Source organism: Papilio machaon, chromosome 1 (assembly GCF_912999745.1).
Source record: "Papilio machaon chromosome 1, ilPapMach1.1, whole genome shotgun sequence".
NCBI lineage: Eukaryota > Metazoa > Arthropoda > Insecta > Lepidoptera > Papilionidae > Papilio > Papilio machaon.
Window position 1 is genome coordinate 3351183 of NC_059986.1, and position 20659 is coordinate 3371841.

General features: G+C 33.3%; 4 protein-coding genes across 4 annotated transcripts in view; 1 reads left to right on the forward strand and 3 right to left on the reverse strand.

Moving 5' to 3' along the window:
• Positions 1 to 3066: 3066 nt before the first annotated feature.
• On the reverse strand, positions 3067 to 7893 carry LOC106714195 (NHL repeat-containing protein 2). Its single transcript, XM_045686603.1, has 11 exons — positions 7606 to 7893; positions 7364 to 7530; positions 6952 to 7111; positions 6522 to 6700; positions 6136 to 6283; positions 5252 to 5419; positions 4742 to 4948; positions 4547 to 4666; positions 4336 to 4440; positions 4128 to 4237; positions 3067 to 4054 (listed from the first exon to the last, which is right to left on the reverse strand). Exons 1-11 carry the CDS (start codon positions 7760 to 7762, stop codon positions 3224 to 3226), a joined length of 2352 nt encoding a protein of 783 aa, XP_045542559.1. The 5' UTR covers positions 7763 to 7893; the 3' UTR covers positions 3067 to 3223.
• Positions 7894 to 8282: 389 nt separating this feature from the next.
• Positions 8283 to 11208, forward strand: LOC106714236 (cysteine protease ATG4B). The gene is made up of 9 exons (XM_014507217.2): positions 8283 to 8560; positions 8634 to 8829; positions 9147 to 9293; positions 9386 to 9465; positions 9552 to 9700; positions 9869 to 10003; positions 10077 to 10175; positions 10551 to 10716; positions 11119 to 11208. The coding sequence occupies exons 1-9, from the start codon at positions 8440 to 8442 to the stop codon at positions 11175 to 11177; spliced, it is 1152 nt and encodes a 383-aa protein (XP_014362703.2). The 5' UTR covers positions 8283 to 8439; the 3' UTR covers positions 11178 to 11208.
• Positions 11209 to 13899: 2691 nt separating this feature from the next.
• LOC106714212 (protein phosphatase 1L) lies at positions 13900 to 15946 on the reverse strand. Its single transcript, XM_014507186.2, has 2 exons — positions 14746 to 15946; positions 13900 to 14356 (listed from the first exon to the last, which is right to left on the reverse strand). Exons 1-2 carry the CDS (start codon positions 15745 to 15747, stop codon positions 13979 to 13981), a joined length of 1380 nt encoding a protein of 459 aa, XP_014362672.2. The 5' UTR covers positions 15748 to 15946; the 3' UTR covers positions 13900 to 13978.
• A 2020-nt stretch (positions 15947 to 17966) lies between these two features.
• Positions 17967 to 20659, reverse strand: part of LOC106714196 (dedicator of cytokinesis protein 9) — a 34705-nt gene continuing 32012 nt past the window's right edge. Inside the window, exons 32-34 of the mRNA XM_014507166.2 lie at positions 20258 to 20423; positions 19996 to 20121; positions 17967 to 19528 (exon numbers count right to left, since the gene is read on the reverse strand). Coding sequence (XP_014362652.2) covers positions 19315 to 19528; positions 19996 to 20121; positions 20258 to 20423 — 506 coding nt within the window. The 3' untranslated portion in view covers positions 17967 to 19314. The remainder of the gene's footprint in view (positions 19529 to 19995; positions 20122 to 20257; positions 20424 to 20659) is intronic.

The window sequence follows — 20659 nt, forward strand, 5'->3', positions numbered from 1 at the left end:
AGCCAATACTCATGTTTAAAAAAAGATAATTGACTCAAAGTAAGCGACAAAGTATTTTTTTAATGTCGGAGTTGTATAGCAAAACGTATTCTCACATAATATTAAAAAAAACAAATGCATTGAAACTGGGATTAAGTTTTCAAATAAAAATGTTTGTTCAGTTTTTTTTTTTAGTAGATTGTGTGCAAAATAGCTCGGGCTGTGCAAAGGTAAAATTACAAGCCTACAACGTCCCTTCTGCATGACGAGACCGATGTAGAGCTTGTGCATACCAAACTCGCGCCGGAAAAATTCCACATGCAAATACAACTTTACATAAATGACTTATAAATAAAGCTCAACAGATGAAGTATATTTATGAATATTATAATCACTTTATAAATATATAAGTTATGTAAAAACGTTAATAATTTCCTCGCCTATCGCTTATTTAATTAACATTGTTTAGTGGAATTATATACTTAATAGCTTTTGCCCGCGATTCCGTCCGCGCAGAATTAAAAAAAAACTTCATAAGTAGCCTATGTGTTCTTCCAGACTATGTTTTACATCTGTGTCAAATTGGAGATACCTTCAAACAAACATCCATCCATCCATCTAAACATTCGCATTTATAATATTATTAAGATGACTTAATTATAATGTTATATTATCGATACTTCATTACCTCGTGCGTGTAATTCTATAACCTATCAGTTACTAACAGGAACACGGATTTACGATTTAGTACATGATAATTTCAGTCATCATCCAAAGAAATGAAACTACAACCAACGTTACTTAAATGAACTTAAAGGACAATCAACATAAATTGTATTTCATAGTTTTCTTTCAATATCAAATCATTTTTTTTTATATTTTAAGTAGTTGTTATTACATTTACACAGTTATATTTTAACAACATACTTTATACAAAATATATTTGTTATCTGAATACTGGCCTCTTGATTTATTTGAATTTTCCTATTGTTCTGTTATTCTGTTCGTAGAGTCTTAATTAAAGATTACAAGCACGTTATGGTCCCAACAATGATAGACATCGCTGCATTCGTTTCAAGGACTTTCAATTGCATACATTGAGGTTATATTGGCAAAATTATATTTTGTGATGACATGAAACAAAAAGTATAAATTAATTATTACTTGCACCTAATACATTCACTTTCAGATTATTCTAAAAGTATTGACCAATGGATAGACTATTGTCGAGACGACAAAAATTGCAAACTATTGTCATTACGCTTGGCGATCCGAAAGGTCATCGATCGCTGACCTAACCATGGAGATTGCAATCGTACTAATCACAAAACGTATAATAGAAGATAGGTAAGGTCAGTTACTAAATAAGTACCCCTCAATTTCATAATGCGTCTCCATTAAACAAATGAATATGTTTTACATGCGTAAAGTTCAGCGAGGTGGGTTCGTATGAATAGATCTCTTGCAATAAATAATTATCTTATGTCGAAGAAACAATATACTCTTAACAAATTTCGCTATATTATTCTCTTAATACTATCTAACCTGGAGAAGCGAGATTTCAAGGGCCCGGGATATTTTTCGTTTATAGAGGTTTCTCTCTAGCTAGAGTTCCTCGCTTATGGATGTCGACGTTATAGACGTCGTTAGAACTCTCGCTTATAGACGTTTCTCGCTTATCCAGGTTTGATTGCATTTACCACCAGCAATTGGTATAAAAAATAAAAGATATGAAATTCTAGTACAACCGAACGCGATGTTTAATTTTAGTTACTGTTATCTGTCAATAAAGATAGATGCTTCGTCTTATGGGAAAACAAAGATCTAGGCCTACAATGACCGAGCAAACTTGTAGGAGTTTTGACGTTGCGCCACCCATTACTAAAGCCCTGGCGTTTTTACTTAGTCTATTCATCAGATTCAAAGTTATTAAGTTGTCTGAGATTCATTCGGATTAAATAACAAGAAACAACTGTCGAGATATTATATGTATTGTAAAGATTATTATTAAAAGGTTTACGTAATAATTTCACTAAAGTATTGTCCAGTCGCAAAGAGCAAAGCAATTACGCCGATCTAATTTCAATGCAATGACGTAATTTTAAGACCTCAGAGTTGATTAAACCTTAGTATGTATAAAAGACCTTGATTTCTGATGCGTCTGTCGTGATATGTAACCGCGTTACCTAGTAACTGACCTTTTCTTGACCATTATCACTGGCTTTAACGTGATAAGCCTTGTGAGCTTTGGATTTTTGCAATGTACAGATTAACGAAGATGTAAGAATTAGAGTAATATTTTTTTTCTGTACTGTAAATAATAAGCATTTAAATACCGGTCTGTGTTAATAAAAAACTTTTTAGAACCGGCTGGAATCTAGACAGTAGAGCCGAGTCAGTATCATGAATGGATGTTACATATTACCTTACTAATTAGTGGCACAACCATCTAAAATGAAGTAGTTAAACATTCCTACCCTAATTCTAGCTATCATTGGTAATCCCGTAAAGGTTTGACTGTATTATACAAAACATTTACATTCAAGTTAGTCTGTGGCGGTCGACATTTGTATTACTAGTGTAATACAGAGCGGCAGGTAAGCCGTCGTTTGAATCAATAAGGTCAACATCATCATGATCTGGTAAAAACGTAACTGCAGAGGACACGCTTCCTGCCAATAAATGTCGGGGCCGCTTTCCTTATCGTGATCGTAGCACAGCTCATAGCAACCGTTTTATTTGGTCCCTATCTATATTTATGAATGACTCCTGACAGATAAATATCGTCGATGGATCAGGGGTTAAGCACTTGATTTGCGATCTGCAGGTCTTGGGGTCGAATCACGCCATGTACCAATGTGTTTTTGATTAACATATATCTATCCGACGTTCTTACTATGAAGGAAAACATCTGCGAGAAATCGAAAATATGTGTGAAGTAAACAACCGGCACTGACTGCACTGATCCCTGATTGAATTTAGGGATTTTATCCATCTCTTACAAATTACCCTTTGCTTCTTTATTTTTATTTCTGTTTTAGAAGAACTATCTAAGAGAAGGCTGAATAGAAACGAACTTAATTGTGCACAAAGTTTATTAACGCATTTTTATAACAATGATATAAAAACAAACAAAAAATAAAGCATTTTACATCTTAAATATAAGAATTAATGTCAACAGTATTTTCTTAACACTACATTTGAAGGTAATCAATGGAAGTAGCGGACGATTGCAAGTGCAGAATTATCTCTTGGTCTGTTCGGCTTTGCTGGCGCGAGTCATTGCAGGATTCACTTTGCAGGTGATCCTGTACGACTCCACGGGCTTCACAGAGTCGCGGACGAGGATCGTCGACCTGACTGTAAAGAAGTGGGAGTAGCAAACCGAAGCATCGCACAGAGACGTTTGGAAACTGAGGTACAAGAGATAATGAGTCTTATCCGTCTGATGTTTAAGTTTCATTTCGACTCGTCCGGGCAGTTTTGTGCCTTTCCGGGAGCCGGACACGAACTCGAATTCATCTAGGGTGACATCTCTATTATTGTCGTCTTTGATCCAGACGTGCCAGTTCTGTGGGGCTCCCGGCGTGAACTGCGGCGCGCGACCGCTCGTCTTCCCGTCCTTGCTCTGGTCCGCTTCCAAATTCATGTTGAAGTGAATGATAAGATTGCCGCACTTCTTGTGGATGAACAAATCGTTCTTGTACAAAATAAGATTCTCCGGCTCCGCGAATTTGGGATCAGGGACGCGCACTTTGAACTCTTGGCACACGTTCTTGGCCAGATTTAAAATTTTAATACTGTGGTTGTTGGTGTCGGCGATGTATAAATATTTTCCGTCAGCGCTGGCGGAGAGGCCGGACGGCTCGTTGAATATGGCGGGGTCCGATGTTTCGATCATAGTCGGATTCAATGTTGTAACTTTCTGAGGTCCGATGTCAACTTTCTTTATCTTGTGATTGTAAGTGTCCGCTACGTACAGAGTCTTGTTAGCCTCGCAGTAGGCGACGCCCAGCGGATGTTGAAGTTTGGCTTCCACACCGATATCGTCGACGTCTCCGAAAGCGAAGAGATTCTGCAAACAAAATATATTTATCGTGCAAATTAATAACTAATTATTAACTATGAATATAAAATCAACAACATACCAAAGGGTTCCGGTCGCCGCCGCACAACGTAGATACTTGTCCAGTGGACAACGTCAGTCTTCTGATGGAGGAACTTTCCGAGTCCGCGATAAACATCTCCGGGCTCGTACCTGTAGAATTAAAATAAATTTGTGCGGATTCCGAATAAAGCAAATCACCTTAAATATAGATTTAGTATGAAACCGAGTATCTCAGTAGTTGTGCATACCAGTCCTCAATGTGAGTCCGGAGGGCTGAGCGAAGCAGGCAGTGTTGGGGTATGCGCTGTTCCGCGCAGCCTCCACACCAGACCCCGCGATACATACACAAGTACCTACAAACAACAAATTATATTTATGTACAAAAACAGTCGCCGTTTCCCCATTAAGGAAGTTGACTTTTTGTGGTCTTACATATTTATATTACGTAAGTGAACTCACCTTCGGCATAACTTTTATATTTCCACCAGATGGTGTTGTCGAGGAAGAGAGCCCAGATCTGATGCGAGCCAGCGCACGCTATCAGCAACACGCGACGCTTCTCATCTTTTTTGTCTTTCTCTAAAACAATAAAAAATAATTATATGAAAACCAAATCAAATTAAAAAAAAACAATAACTTTTTTACTTCTGTTACCTTTTTCGTCGTCGTTGTTAGTCTGGTTGTCTGTGTGTCGGGGCGGGGCTGAGGGCGGGGCTGAGGGCGGGGCTGTGGGCGGGGCTGAGGGCGAGGCGGGCGGGGGCGGGGGCAGCTGCGGACGGATGGACATGTCCATATCTGGTGTCGTGTACAACACCACATCCCACGGGGACGACAGCGCCTGCATGCCGAGACACTTGCCTCCTGTACAAAGATATTTTTTTTAGTAAACGGTGTCAAACCAACAAGCGGTAACCTTATTTCGCCCTAAGTGACCTGCCTGTGATATCTGAAAAACGTTGCAATTGTGTTATGTTTAAAGCACAGCGGAAGGGACGCACAAAATGGATACATCTCTTTTCTGTGCGTCTTGATCTAGTTGGAAAGGGTAAAATAATAAAAGGTGTCTTCGAAAGAAATATTTAACGACGAACCCTGTCCCATTAACACAGAAACGAAACATACGCCATAAAATATCTGATTTGTACACATATATCGTAGCCTTACCTAAATCCCCGGTGTGCGACTGTTCCCCCGTGCCGACGAGGACCTCGACAGTGCCGTCGTCGAGGTGCACGGCGCGCACGGCGTGGTTGTTGGTGTCGCACACGGCCAGCACGCTGCCCGACAACCAGCACACGCCCTGAGGCGAGTTCAGCCGCGCCTCGCTCAGCTCTGCACAGTTGGTAAACATCATATTGTGTCACACAGAGTTGTCATTAGCTGAGCGCATTGAGCGACCGCTCAGGGCGCTGGACAGAAAGGGGAACCACAGGTCTGCGAATTACACTCTCACATAATCCTGTTAACCCCCACTCCCGCAAAAGAAGGATAAAAAAAGGGGTCGTAGAAATCTCGACAAGAATGCTGGTTAAGCAAAAACCGTCACGGTTTCAAAAATTGTACTTATTGCTTTATCTTGGTACTATGGTAAACTTTATGAATGGGATGTTGGTTTGGTGTTGGCTCTTTAAATACGAGTCTACAAGTTTATGCACTAGTGGAAAACAGAAAACGAAAAACATACTTACAGCACTTGTACGAAAGAAATATTACGTATTATTTAAACTAATATCAACAGCTTCTATTATTGAAAGGCGGTATTTATTACACACTATGTAAATATGGGGTTTCGACCGAGGATTGCGCAAAAACAAATTAAATATTATCAAGCTTACGCTTTAATTAACGTAACACGAGACTCGACCAACATCATGTGATGGACGTAATCTTTGCTAAAATATGTGAACATCAACTCAGCAATCAATGTAATTTAATTTAAAACCAAATTGCATCTAAGAAACAAGACAAGCAACTTTAAGCGATGATAAGACAGTTGAGATAATATTAAGTGAGAGTTTTTCATTTAAATCCTAGACAAATATACTCACTGCCATCCTTAAATCCAGGTTCGGGTCCGCCAATAATGCGCAAAATTATACCAGAGCAATCCGTCAAAATTACACGATGGTTGCCTGTGTCAGAAATCGCTAGAAACGGCTCCTCGCCTCTACCACGATAGAATGGATTTAATGCCACCTGACAAGGATAAACAAATGACTTGTTTACTTAATAACCTAGAAGTCATAGATTAGCTGGATGGTTGTTTGTTTGAAGTTATCTCCGGAACTGCTAAATAAATCTTGATGAAATTTGCCACATATGTGGAACATAGTCTGGAAGAACAAATAGGCTACTTATTAAGTCTTTTTTAATGCCGCGCGGACGGAATCGCGGGCGACAACTAGTAATGAAATAAAGCTAATATTATACAAACCTTACTAGGAAATTGTAAAACATCACAATCCTTGGGTTTAATATAATTAGATGGTGACATAGGTATTTCAGCTGTGGAGATACGGAGACCAAAATGTCGGATAGCTACACCAACAAAAGATACAAGCTCTTCTCTATGTCCTTCACCAGTTAGCACAAATAATGGTTTATTCCCTGGACCTGTGACAAAAATTAATCATAATTAAAAATAAACACGAGAAGTAAAACATAACGATTGAAAAATTGTACCAAATTTTGATTCTGTAAATTACGTTGTAAAACTCTGAAAAAATACAACTAAATTGTGAATTTTGTCTTTTCAGTGTATTGTGTACAGTATAGAATTTATAATTTCTGTAGTACTGTTTGCTAAGAAAAATTATGTTTCAGTTATCCCTCACAGCTATAAAATTGTTTAGTTATTGATTTACCTAATATGAGTAATGTAGGCCAACAATGTATTCCGAGAGCTTCCCAATATGAACTATCTGCATCATTGACAACAGGGTGGTGAATATTATACCTCCTAACAGCCGCAAGAATATTTGATGAATCCTTTTCATTGTTAAACTTAGCACAATGGACTCCAATCTGCAAGAAAAAATGGAGGACAATAATGTGAATACTACCTATATTATATTTAAATTACACTTCTACTATTAATATAATAATAACACATTATAAACCCTTTTAAAAAGTCCCGACAGACAATCTCCATAAGTGAGAAGGTGGATTAGAGAGCAACCTGTATAAGAGATAAATATATGACGGCCCCTTGGATTCCTCTCTTATTCAATTGATTTTATTTCAAATTGTGTGTAAAAAGTAATGAAAAATTCTAACCACAACAAGTCCATTTTCAACACTATACAGCTTTTCCAAATGCGCCAAATCAGGCAGAACATGGTAACAATTAATGCAGCAATATGTCCAAAAGTCCAGTACAACTATTTTGTCACTACAGTGCTGTGATAAAGAAATAGGCTCCGATACATTAACCCATTCTAAATCTGGAAAAAAATTAGAATTCAATAAAACAATCAAACATTAAGTAAGAAAAAAATATAAATAATTAAATAATATACCTTTTTTGAAATCCTCAACAGCAGTAACTACAGACGAAACTTTTTTTATATGATTAACAATCAAATTATCCCTGTCTGCTTCAGATCCTGCGGTGTTCAGTACTTCTGATAAATCCATGCAGGATTGTGCCACGAAATCTACCGCACTCGATTCCATGGTTCCTTAACAAGTGGGTCACAAATTTCTTATATTTTCTCCTCTTATATAGTAAAATAACGCTTAGAACTAAAGATGAATATTATTCCGATACCACTTTCATAGAGAAATTACAATTTAAATAAAGTGGAAGTAAGCTTTTGACTTAATGTTATAAATTCATAAAAAGAAAATAATGAACTTATGTTAGTATTTAGAAAAGCAGATGTTTTTAAAAACACTTACTAAAGAACTGAAGAATATTATCATCAGTCAACTTCAATTTTTGACAAATGACAATTCAAATATCTGACAAACGTCAAGTGTAAATTTTTGTTATGCTTGCCTACTGTTCTGTTGAGGAGGTTTTTTTGTTTTTTGGAAATTACACTTATATATCACAAAACGTAAGCTTAAAGGCTACTTAAATAAGTTCAGCTTTTCTTAAGCATGAAACTTCATAAGTGACATTAAAACCTTCCACTTTTCTAATATTGTAATCTGTGTATGCATTTTTGTAGAACTGGATGTCATATACTATTTGATGGATATGGATATTTGTGTTTGACATGTTTACAAAACATAATTTTCAATATTCGTTGTTCTTTTAATGCCCCGTGACTTGGTCTTTCATTGAATCTCAATAAATATTTCTTATACTTTAATTCCAATCAGGAATTAGAAAATTATGTTACACCATGGATGCGATGTTTGATATTTACTATTTATCGTCTGACGGTACAACTGTTGAGCCCGATGATATTCCTAAGACAAAGGAAAATGTTTGGGTTTTGGGGAAGAAATATAGTGCAATTCAAGGTGCTTAGATTACAATTTTAAGTGAATTTTCAATTCTTCATAGATATAACATCGAATTATATTTAAATTTCAGATTTGGATCGTATAAGACGAGATATTAGCTCAATTATTTGGTGTACGTACAGAAAGGGGTTTGTTCCAATAGGAGATGAAGGGCTTACGTCTGATAAAGGTTGGGGCTGCATGTTGCGATGTGGACAAATGGTTCTTGGTGTAGCACTGGTCAGGGTTCACTTGTGTGCTGACTGGGTCTGGAGTCCAGAAACTAGGTAAATAATACCATCAAATAAAAACTGAACAAGAATGTGTAGTTTAATGTTACGTTAATATAAATATATGTTGGAATTAATTCATTTTCAGCAAGATTCTTATTTTTTCAATTCAGACATTTCAATAATAGACATGTGTATGATGATCAAGATTTCACAATATTAAAATTACAAGGTTAACTATTGAATTCATTGTAAAACTTTGAAGTTATCTAATATTTATTGTACATCAATGATAATGTGTTGAACTTATTTTTATAGGTAATTATAGCATAACTTAAGGGTTTCCTATTTAATGTTTTTCAACATTTTTACAGAGATCCAACATACCTTAAAATTATTCAGAGATTTGAAGAGAGAAAGCAAGCACCATATTCTATTCATCAAGTTGCATTAATGGGAGCTAGTGAGGGTAAAGATGTCGGTCAATGGTTTGGACCAAATACAATAGCACAAGTTTTAAAGTAAGAATAATTTAATATTATGTTTTTTTTCTATTTTGATATAATTATAAATTTGATATGAAATTTCCATTATAAAATACTCTTCTTTCTAGAAAATTAGTGGTATATGATAAATGGAGTTCATTAATAATACATGTGGCTTTAGACAATACAGTTGTAAAAGAAGACATACGTAAGTATTCATGAGATCTCAACATTTTATGTTAGTTATGTAACAAACTCTTTATCTACATATAAATTATATTTTCTTGATTTCAGTTCAACAATGTATTGTTACGAATGACCGAGGAGACTCGTCAAAGTCGTCAGAATGTTCAACAGTGTCAGATTGGATGCCTCTATTGTTAATTGTACCTCTTAGATTAGGACTAAGTGAAATAAATCCAATTTATGTTAATGGGCTTAAGGTAAAGAAATGAACTCTCATATTTTCTCAACATATTTTTGAGCTTATAATGTATTTCTTTATCTTTTATTAAAAAAAAAATTCATAAAAATATATTCCATATTTAATCAATTGTGTTGATTTAATTAGAGGTCATAGCAATAAAAAAATAACTGTTTTGTTTCTATAGATTTGCTTCCAATCTCCGCAATCTGTTGGTGTTATAGGAGGAAAGCCAAATCAAGCTCTATATCTCGTTGGTTGTGTTGGTGATGAAGTTTTATATTTAGATCCTCACACCACACAAAGATCTGGTCTTGTTGAAGTGAGTAACATATTGCAATAAAAATGTACGCTGAAAAATTATATTGAATATTGTTATGTTAATTATTTTTCAGAATAAATCAACAGATGAGCAAAAGGAGATGGACTGTTCTTATCACTGCAAATACGCATCTCGAATACCAATACTTGCCATGGATCCATCTGTAGCTGTTGTAAGTCACTTAAAGAGATTTTTTACTTACAAAAAAATAATCGTAATAATGTTCTAAAATCTATTAAAAACTGACTTTTACCCTCGACTCCGTCCGCGCGTTATAAAAAAAATGCACACAACATAAAAAAAAGTTCCTATATCCGTCTCCTAGTTCTAAGCTACCTCCCCGTCAATTTTCAGCTAAATCAGTTCGCCCGATCTTGAGTTATAAATAGTTTAACTAACACGACTTGCTTTTATATATATAGATATAATTTTTACATTTTTAACAATCTAAACAATTGTCGGATTGCAGATATTTTAGTCAGTTTCCTTACATTGGCTATTTGTGCATTAAAAAACACTGAACTGCTACATTTGCTTACAATTCCAGTGTTTCCTTTGCCGCACAAGGAGTGACTTTGACGAGCTATGTGTTATAATAGAGGAGAGTTTGATGCGCGAGTCTCAGCCGCTGTTTGAGTTGTGTGAAACTCGACCACCGCATTGGGGACCTTCCACTGCTGACATTGATCTACAGAACACAACATTATTTACAGGTAACTTATTACAAAATTAACAATCATTGCATAATTAGTTCAATATATGACTAGCTTTTGCAGATTCAAGTAGAATAAAAAAATTAAGTTGGTTTATCCATGGTTCAAATCCACATTTATTCAGCTCCTAGCTGTCGCCTACGACTCCGTCAGCGAGTAATTAAAAAAAAACTTATTAAGTAGCCTATGTGTTTTTCCATAATATGTTCTACATCTGTGTCAAATTTCATCAACATTTGTTAAGCCGTTCCGGAGATACCTTCAAATAAACATCCATTGATCCATCCATTGTCTAAAAATTTTTGAGTTACTTGGTAACATAATCTATACATTAATTAATCCAAATTATATCATTTATATAAGTAGGATTGATGATTTATTTTTCATTAATTTGTATTCCAGAGTTTGAAGATGTTGACAGACAATTTGATGATTCAGATGATGAATTTGAGATTATATGAAGTAAAAATTATGTTCTTTTTTCTATATGCATCACAATACATATGTTATTAAAAATATATTATTTTAATTATTTTATAGTAATAGTCGATATGGATTATAATTTAAGCAAATTGCAACAATATTGTACCTAGCTTTAAATATTTTTGTTTTGAAAAAATATTTCAATATTGTTTCTGTATATATATTATGCTTACCGCACTGAATATTTAGACTGATACATTGGCAATTTTTTCCGTAGTGCCTTTTATAAATGTATATTAACATACAAATTATATATATTGATACTGCCTTCAGATTTTCTTTACCAATTTTGGTTTGTAACTGTTAAAGTGGTAACTGTCAAAAAATTGTTATCCTTTTTTTACAGTGAGAAAGATAACAATATTTGTGTATTTGGGCAGTGAAAATTCATGGTTTAAGTGAATTTATATCAGACTAGTCACAATAAATTTTATAATAGCTCAAATTTATTATATTTGTTCTTTTAAAATTATCACAAAACCAGATTCTATTTATTATATATGAAATTTTGCTCTCTTCGAATATTAAAACTAAAAAATAAAATGCCACAAAATGTTTGGTGATATTTTGGAACAGTTCAGTGCCAATAATGCCAAACATATTGCCATTATAGTAATTTAGATAGTCTCATATTATTATACAGTATAATTTGAAATATATTGCGGCAACATATATAACCTAATTATTGTATCTGTCTTACATTTGGTTTGGTTATAAAACCAAAGATTGTGTTTTATTTTTATAATAAATAAATATTGAAATAGAATGTTGTTTATTATTTGACTAGCTGTCGCTTGCGACTCTGTCCGCGAAATTAAAAAAGAAAAACATAATTAGATCCATGCAGCTGTTCTAGAGATACATTCTAACATACATTTATCCAAATATTCGCATTTATAATATTAGGTAGAAATTTTGCCATTTTGTAATAATTTATCCCTGATTTCCTGAAAACTACAATATTTACTACTCGAGTCATAAATTTGAACATTTTACGTAACAGTACCCTTTGAATAGTATTACTTGTGTAATTTAGTAATGTGACATTTTATTGTGTTCATTCTAAACTATGTACATATATCACGCCTTTGTATTAACAATCTGCTTAAGAAACACCTACAACCATAGACACCTAACTTATAGATGGTATTTCATACAAGTTTGACATCGAATCGAGAGTCGATTTTCGAAATGACATTGTAATGACCATACTGAGGGAAATTAAATGCCTTTGGAGGCCTTTTTTCGTCTAAATTTTGTTTTCCGGATTTGGTATAAAAAGATTATATATCTATGGATATGACGTGGGATCCATAAAAGGGTAGGGTAGAAAGAAAAGAGTATTCTCACAATCTAAACATTTAATATGTAGGTATCCCAAAAAATGGTAACATTAAGGGATAAATATAATTTTTTTTAATCATAGGATAGTTGCACAGAATATTATTACAGACTTTAATAACAATTATTAAACATTTATCATTTAAGAAAATTAACACACAACTTACACAATACATGGCCTAACATATGGCCATATAAATTTTATAAAGCACAAACAAAAAGCATATTAAAATCTACTTCAATACTATGGGTAATGTAATAAGTCCGCTAAATGTCAATTGTATTTAATAAGTATTTTGGCACTAAAATTTTGAAGATCTGTAGCCGAAAAATTGTTTTCTTTTTGGACAGCCAAAATATGGTTATTTTATAAAGTTTTGGCCCCAATTTTATTTACAATTCTTTAACAAAAGACCGATTTAGGCCAATATTTGGTAAAAAGTTTATAAAATATATTCCCATGAAATAAAGCGTTTAGTTAATTGATAAATTGTTAAAGTTCAATTGATATAAAAATATATTTTAAAAGATCTTGTAAAGGTATACTCTGTTAAGTCATATTATTTAATAAAATTATTTGTACATCAAATAATTTGTTACATACTACAAATTATGCAAAACTAAAATGAAATGAACAATGACTAGCACCCAAGGTAAAAACATGATAACATTGTAAAATTACGTAAATACACAGAATGCTTTGAAAATATATATTAATTATTATTACTTTATTTAAAAATAATATATATAAAGAATACATAATTTATCTGTAATTTTTATTTTATGTACTGGCAAGGTTTTAAGGACAGAAGATACACCCTAATTGTACACCTAATATTAAGTGAAAAAATCCAACCATTCCTGATCAAAGTTAATGTTACTAAAACCAAAAGATTACAGTAAAAACAATACTTTATCAAACAAACATCTATACACAATCACAACCATTCAAAAATCTTTTAAATTGATACATTAAAAATGTGATATACTATAATAAAAAACACATTTTCCTTTTTGTACAGGACAACTATATACATATATTAACATAACATTTTCAGGTAAAGATATTATGCATTTTAAGTCAATTACATTAAAAATAAATTCAAATGTTACAATAATATATATGTTTAAATAGTTTGATAGTTACCGTCAACATTTTATGACACAAATAGCTGCAATACTATTGGTATTCTTTACTTCAATTCCTTAAACATAGTGAATTAATCTTTGACACACCTTCATAGGAATTATGTCCATACATAGATATATAACCTGTTTAAATATTGATTAAACTTTGATGTCTAATTGAGAGGAGATTTTTTAGTCATTTTGTATTGTAAATGACAAGTCATGACATGAGTCACTCACCTCACTTTTATAATCCAGATTATGTATCTATAGATTTTCTATCTATGCTTTCATATTACAAGAATCAATTTCAATTTGATGTGGAAAACTTATTTTGTAAAAAATTTATGACAAGAACAGTTATGTTGTCAACAGACCCTCTGTAATATGCTTGCAGTGTCAAACTTTTGGCGCCAAAATCTGGCTCATCAATCCTTTCCTTTATAAATTTGATTGCCTCTTCATTAGTAAATGTGTCCCAGAGTCCATCAGAAGCAAGAACTAGAAACATGGGTTTGTGGTCATCGAGATTAAATGTAAGTATATCTGGATCAGCTATGACGAATTTTTTATCTTTTAGAGGGTAGTCACCCATCGCACGGGATGTTGCAAGGATACCAGCCACTCTCCACACACCATTAAAAGCAATATAACCTCCAGCAGCTTCTATTCTCTTTTGTTCCCTTACCTATAATTTTTTATCAAGATTAAAATAATTTTAATTTAAAAATTCAATTAAAAGTACATAATGTGTTAAATATTATGTGTATTTATTTCTATAGGCAAAGTTAATAAAAGCTCGAGACCAATGGAGAATTTAGACCTTAGAAACCTTTAAAATTAAATAAAATATGTCTTCAAAATTGTTTTGGAAAATCTATCATTTCAATAACACTAACCAAAAAGTAACTTGAATCATTTCTGTTTATAGACCATAAAATGCACTACAATGTTTATGTTTTCTATCATCATAAACTAGGAAACGATCTTTATAAATTTATAGCAGTTACTAACATTAATGTTGAATCTGCAAATAAAGTATTTAAAAAAGAAAACATTTTTAAACATGATATGTACCTGTTGTGGTTTATGGTCAAATGATACAGGAATAGCATTTCCCTTGGAATCACACATAACCCCTCTGGAATCACCAACATTGGCCACAATCAGCTGATTATCTTCTAATACTGCAATCAATGCTGTTGTGCCTGCTACATTAAAAGACCTCTTAGCTGCTTCTACAAGAAGTCTGTCAGCTGCTAAAACTTCGTCTGTCAATAACTTGCCAAAGTTTATTTTTCCTTTTTCCAAATAGCTAGCTAGTGGTACCGTAAAATGTTTAATAGGTTTTGGGCTTGCTCTCACTTCTCTTGTAATGGGTCTAGCTTTTGATAGCTGAGCCAATAACTCTGGATCTGTAATTTCCTTTCTAGATGTATCGTCAGCAGCACTAATGGACTTCTTGAAACTAGTCTTCCTTTCAACATTAGATTCTTGTTCTATCTTTGGTTCTTCTGGACTATTCAATGGGGATGGCGTGATCACTTTGCCATCCTTAAATGCATTTAATTCTACCACTTTGTTGTACAGATTCTGAATGAGATGCTCTTTCGCATAATTGGCAGCAAACTCACCACCGTGTCCATCGAAAATTGCAAACAAGGAAACACCAGTGTTGTTTATGTTTTCATTAATAATAAACTTATCTTCCATATGCATTCGCCGGCCTTTGATTGCGTAAGCTGCACTCACTGAACCTTTTAATTCCCAGCTCTGTTTATCTGAATCCGAACCCTCCATAAGCTTCATACGCTGAACTGCACTCAGTGGACTCATAGCTTGAGACAATCTGCTGAGTAATGTTCGACTCCATAATTCAATTGTTTGTAGATACATGAAGAATATAATTATGCCTAACGTGAACACGACAACCTCTGATCGAAGTAAATACAGACGCACCATCTTCCATAAATAGCTCACCGGAGTATCAAACGCAACACTGCTGCTAAATCTTGAAAAAATTTTCATGAAAGACAAATATGTTTGGTGTAAAACTCTGTCCTCTAATTCGTCTTCCATGTCCTTGACTAAAATTAATAAACTTCGTACAATAAAACTATTTGTTACAATAAAATTCTTATGCCCATCGAGTAACACTTGTACTTGTATTTGTATTGCCACTGATGTCTATAAATAGATAGGCGAATGCTTGAAAATAACAGCTTTTGCTTCGTTCCGATTTATACGCGCCTGTTGATATTGCGTGACAGTTAATTCTTTATTTTTATTAGTTCAAATCTACACCACCGCTACAAACCGCTACCATCAGCGCCAAAATGGCGAAAATCAATTAGGCACAAATACTCCGTCTTTTAGTCAGTCAATTTATAGAGGTCAGTTGCACATACCACAGATAATGTATATTTTCTGTTTTCGGTACTGTCAGTAGAAACTTATGTTATAAAAAGGATTAATTTTTTTAATAGTCACATCAATAACGTTTTAATTGAATATGATGAACAATGGATAAAATAAAAACTATTCCATGATTACAATACGCAACAAAAAACCTGAATATATCTGATGTTTGTCTATGATGAAGCCGCGGTGTAAGCACGGCGTTCATTCGTGGACAAGTAAATTCCCTTGCAGTTGGTGTTTGAACGTGTGGGATATAAATACATTAATTAAAAATTTAGTAAAACCATGTTCATGCTTAATTGCATCGCGTCAGTCAAGTATATAGCACAAGTAATCAGAGACGTACTTTATACTTAAAATATCTGTCAATCTTACTAATATTATAAATGCTAATATTGAGATGGATGGATGTTTGTTTGAAGGTATCTCCAGAACGGCTAAACGGATTTTGATGAAAGTTGGCAGAGATTAAAATCACAGTCTGGAAGAACACATAGACTACTATTATTTTTTTACTTTCACGCAGACGGAGTCGCGAGCGACAGCTAGTGTGTACATAATTTTATTCCAAGTTTATATTAACTTATTTGCTTCTTAGTTAACTACTGAGGAAAGAGAAATAAAACCACAAGTTGTTTTTAAAAATGTATTAAAACAGCGAAATCGAGATTACAGTTGAGTAAATCACACAAGTCTTTATTTTGTGCACAATTCAAATATTAATACAAATACTACATTGGATATATCCTAACACTATAAACGTTTTATGGCATACTCAGTTTGACTTAAAGGGTATAATTAATCACAAAATTCTTTGTCAAAATTCCTATAAATTAAGTACTATTCACTTAAAATTGTTTAACAAATATTTGAATAAAATTAAAATTGTGTAAAAGGATATCATTGAAAAACATATTTTAAACATTAACACCTGGTTTCTGAAAAGTTTAAACTCCAATTGATCTTTACTTACTAACTGCTGTTGAACAAAATTTGAATTATATATCTGTATAACGTTTGATGCTTATTTTACAATTTAACATAACAATTTGACAGAAATTTTAAAGTTAACGTGCATTACTAAACTCCTCGTCACACGATTGCGCCGATTGAAAAATAAAGATATAAATTTGCTAGGATATAAAGTTGCAAAACGTACATTTTTTTCTCTTTAATGACGAGTTAACGAATGCACGTTAACCTCTAATTGATAAACTGATAAGTTTTCAGAAACCGGGTGGAAATATTTAAATACAGATAAAAAATAAGACCAAACATATATTACTATTTAAAAGAGTGAATTTATATACTTTTAAAATTTATTACGATAGTTATTCGAATGAAATTATCAATATTTATAATTAGAAACTTCCTTTGAAGTATTAATTATATTATATAATTATATGGTCAATAAATAATTTGTGGAATGAACTGAGTATTAATTTAAATGAATGTCATACATCATTTACACTCAATTAATATTACTACAAATAAAATACGCAATCAAAATTATTTAAAAAAAAAACAGTACTATTTTATTCGATGAATATCTAACAAAATAAATTAAACAAAGACATTTTAAATATTTTCACATAAACATTTAATTTGTATCATGAAACAAATCGTGAATTTATAGTCGTATTCAATAGAAATGAGAAATTTTAATATCTAAGCAATTTTACCTTTATAAAACTGTAATCACAGACTTTTTGAAAACAGACATATTTGTGTCATGAATTTAGACACTTAAACTTTCTATTTTAAATCTATAGACAATAATTGACATTGACAGACAGTGAAATATGTAAATATAATTTCTAATTTCCATTGAATTCGACTATAAATAAAAATATTATAATATAAATTAGCGAAACATAGCAACAATCGAAGATGATTAAGGAAATAATCAGGTCCCTACTTTGGTGCAAAATGATATTAAAGAAACATTAACAAAAGTTCAGAATACATCATACTCGTATGTTTAAGATCACTGACCTCTATGTTACTAGCGAGGCTAAAGCCGTCATATTTTGTGCCTATTTGTATTTCGCCATGTCGAAGCTATCGCAAGCAGTATTTGAAAATCGAACCGAATAGAAATTAGCTGACAGTTTTATCCAAATAACGATTTTTTGTACGAACAATGCAAAAGTGTTCGTACTCAAGTAACCTATCCAACGTGTATCTATAGAGATCAGTGTTTAAAGATAATGATAGTTTACATCCTAATAGAAATGGTGAAGATGTGGCTATGGTAGAATATAAAGGAACTTAATTACTCGAATAGGACAAATATCTTACATACTACAGTAGAATAGATTGGATTAGCGTTAATTACTAGTACGATGACGTCATCGTGCTTGTAAAGTGTTCAAAATAGTTTACGTCATAAAGTAATAAGAGATAAACTGTAAAGGTTCATTTAGACATAAGCCGGAATCGTACGTACAGTTAGAACTGTCCGGTGATGACGTCAGTAGCTGTATAGCGGTCTCATATATTCCCATACGTTTGTCTCGTTCTGAATCGACTGCCGAACGTTGTTCTTACGATTATGGCTTATGTCTAAATGAACCTTAATTATCTTCTTCGGTCATTTTACTAGAAACTTATAGTTCATTTTAAAAATCCAATACATCGATTTATACAATCACAATATTAACGTCAGTTTTCATTGTAGAAACATTATGTTTGTCTTAAAATAACTGTTTTTACTAAAATCAGTCAAGACTCTTATGGTACAGGCAGTCGCAATTGAAACATTGAAACTAAGTCAGTAGTGTATAAAGAACAGACGCAGTCAAAAAATGTCAAAACGGACGGTAGTCACATTCTAAGCAAGTATCAAATTATGTTAGTCGCGTTGTATTCTTAATATTTTTGTTCACTACTTTGTCTCTATTGATAATAATTATGTCACGGGTCGATTTAGTAATAATACCAGACATAGTAAAAAGGTCGTATCTTTTTAATTGACTATTTTAATTGTGTAGTTTTTGCTAAATAGGCTAGTCGCAATATTAACTAAAATTATTAAAAAATTATTCCATATCTATTTTACGTTTAAACGCTCGCTACGCAGAATAAAATTTTAGGTGTAATTAGGGATGGGATGGTGTAATGGATGCAAGGCGAGGGGGAGGGGGCGTTTAAATTACCTTGAGTCGGCAAAATAATTTAACACGGTCAATATTTACCTAATGTTTTAGTATCAGGTATGAGAGTTCAAGCATTACTGGAGTCCAGTTCGACGCCAGTCACGGTGGTCGTGAGGCTGCCGTTGACCAGTATATCTTGAAGCGGCTGGCCGAGCACACCAGCTAGCGCATCGCTAAGCTTGTAGTAGTTGGCCTCTAGTGCCTCGTGGTAAGACACCTGGTCGGAGCTGATCAACTTCGCGTTCAGTTGCAACGCTGAATGACACACTGTTAAGAACTCTCTGGAATTTCATAATGTCAATAAATTAATATGTAAAATTATTTAATGCAGAAATATAGTCAGAATATGTTTTCTTGACAATCTCAAAATTAACAGGAGTGTTAGTCTCACAAGAAACTTATGGCAGTTGGATACAATTTGAACTAAAAATGTCATCTTAACAGTGTCATATTTTAACCAATAATGGGAGCGGGAGTTGCACGGTTTAATGTTGCCATTTTTATAATTTCTAAAATTCCAAAAAAATATCATACATGATGTTATAACATGTAGGTTAATTTGCTAATGTGTTTGAATGTATCAATTTAAATAGTAAGGAATTACTGCGAGAACTCAAGTCATAAGTTGCGACATATACAAATTTTTGCTCACTGGTAACCCTTAAAACTTGTCACCTCCTGTCAATGTCAAAAAACTGTCATAAGATCCTTGTGTGACTGTAAACAATAGTTTGATTACTTGACTTACTTGAATGTGGACTTTAACTTGTCAACAAGTTCATCTGGGTACATCTGTGCGAGTGTGGGGTCGAGGAAGGCGTTGGCGTACGCCAGCGGGCCCGCGTTCACTTGTACACACACGCTACCTTGTAGCCTGCAAAATATCATGTGTTATCGTAAACATCGTCAGTTTATAATCTTACTGGCACTATCGGAAAGTGTAAACTAACCAGCAAATTATAATTTAACGTATAGTTTTTTGTAGTAAATATAAATATTGAATTCATTACCTTAGTTGAAGTTTCTTTAGATCTGTCGCCTTCGCATTGACAATCTCCGAGAGTTCTGTGACTTGCGATTCCATCTCGGCGACCGCCACTTCAATGGGACTCTTTTCCTCCACCTGAGTTTCGATGACGGGAATCCGCCGCTTTACGTACGGGAACCAATATTCAGCTGGAAAATATGGTTAATCAGATATATTTCCGTAAACTTAAATACCAAACTAAGTTCACGTCCATCCAAGGCTATATTGATTGAGTAGAAAACTCTTTTCATGTTTTTACCTTTATTTGATATGCAAAGAACTAAATTAATCATCTAAGCCTGTTAGCCTAGTTTACCTAATCATCCAGAAACTGAATTACACTCAATTATAGTGTTTAAATTATATATAACATAGTTTTGATAAA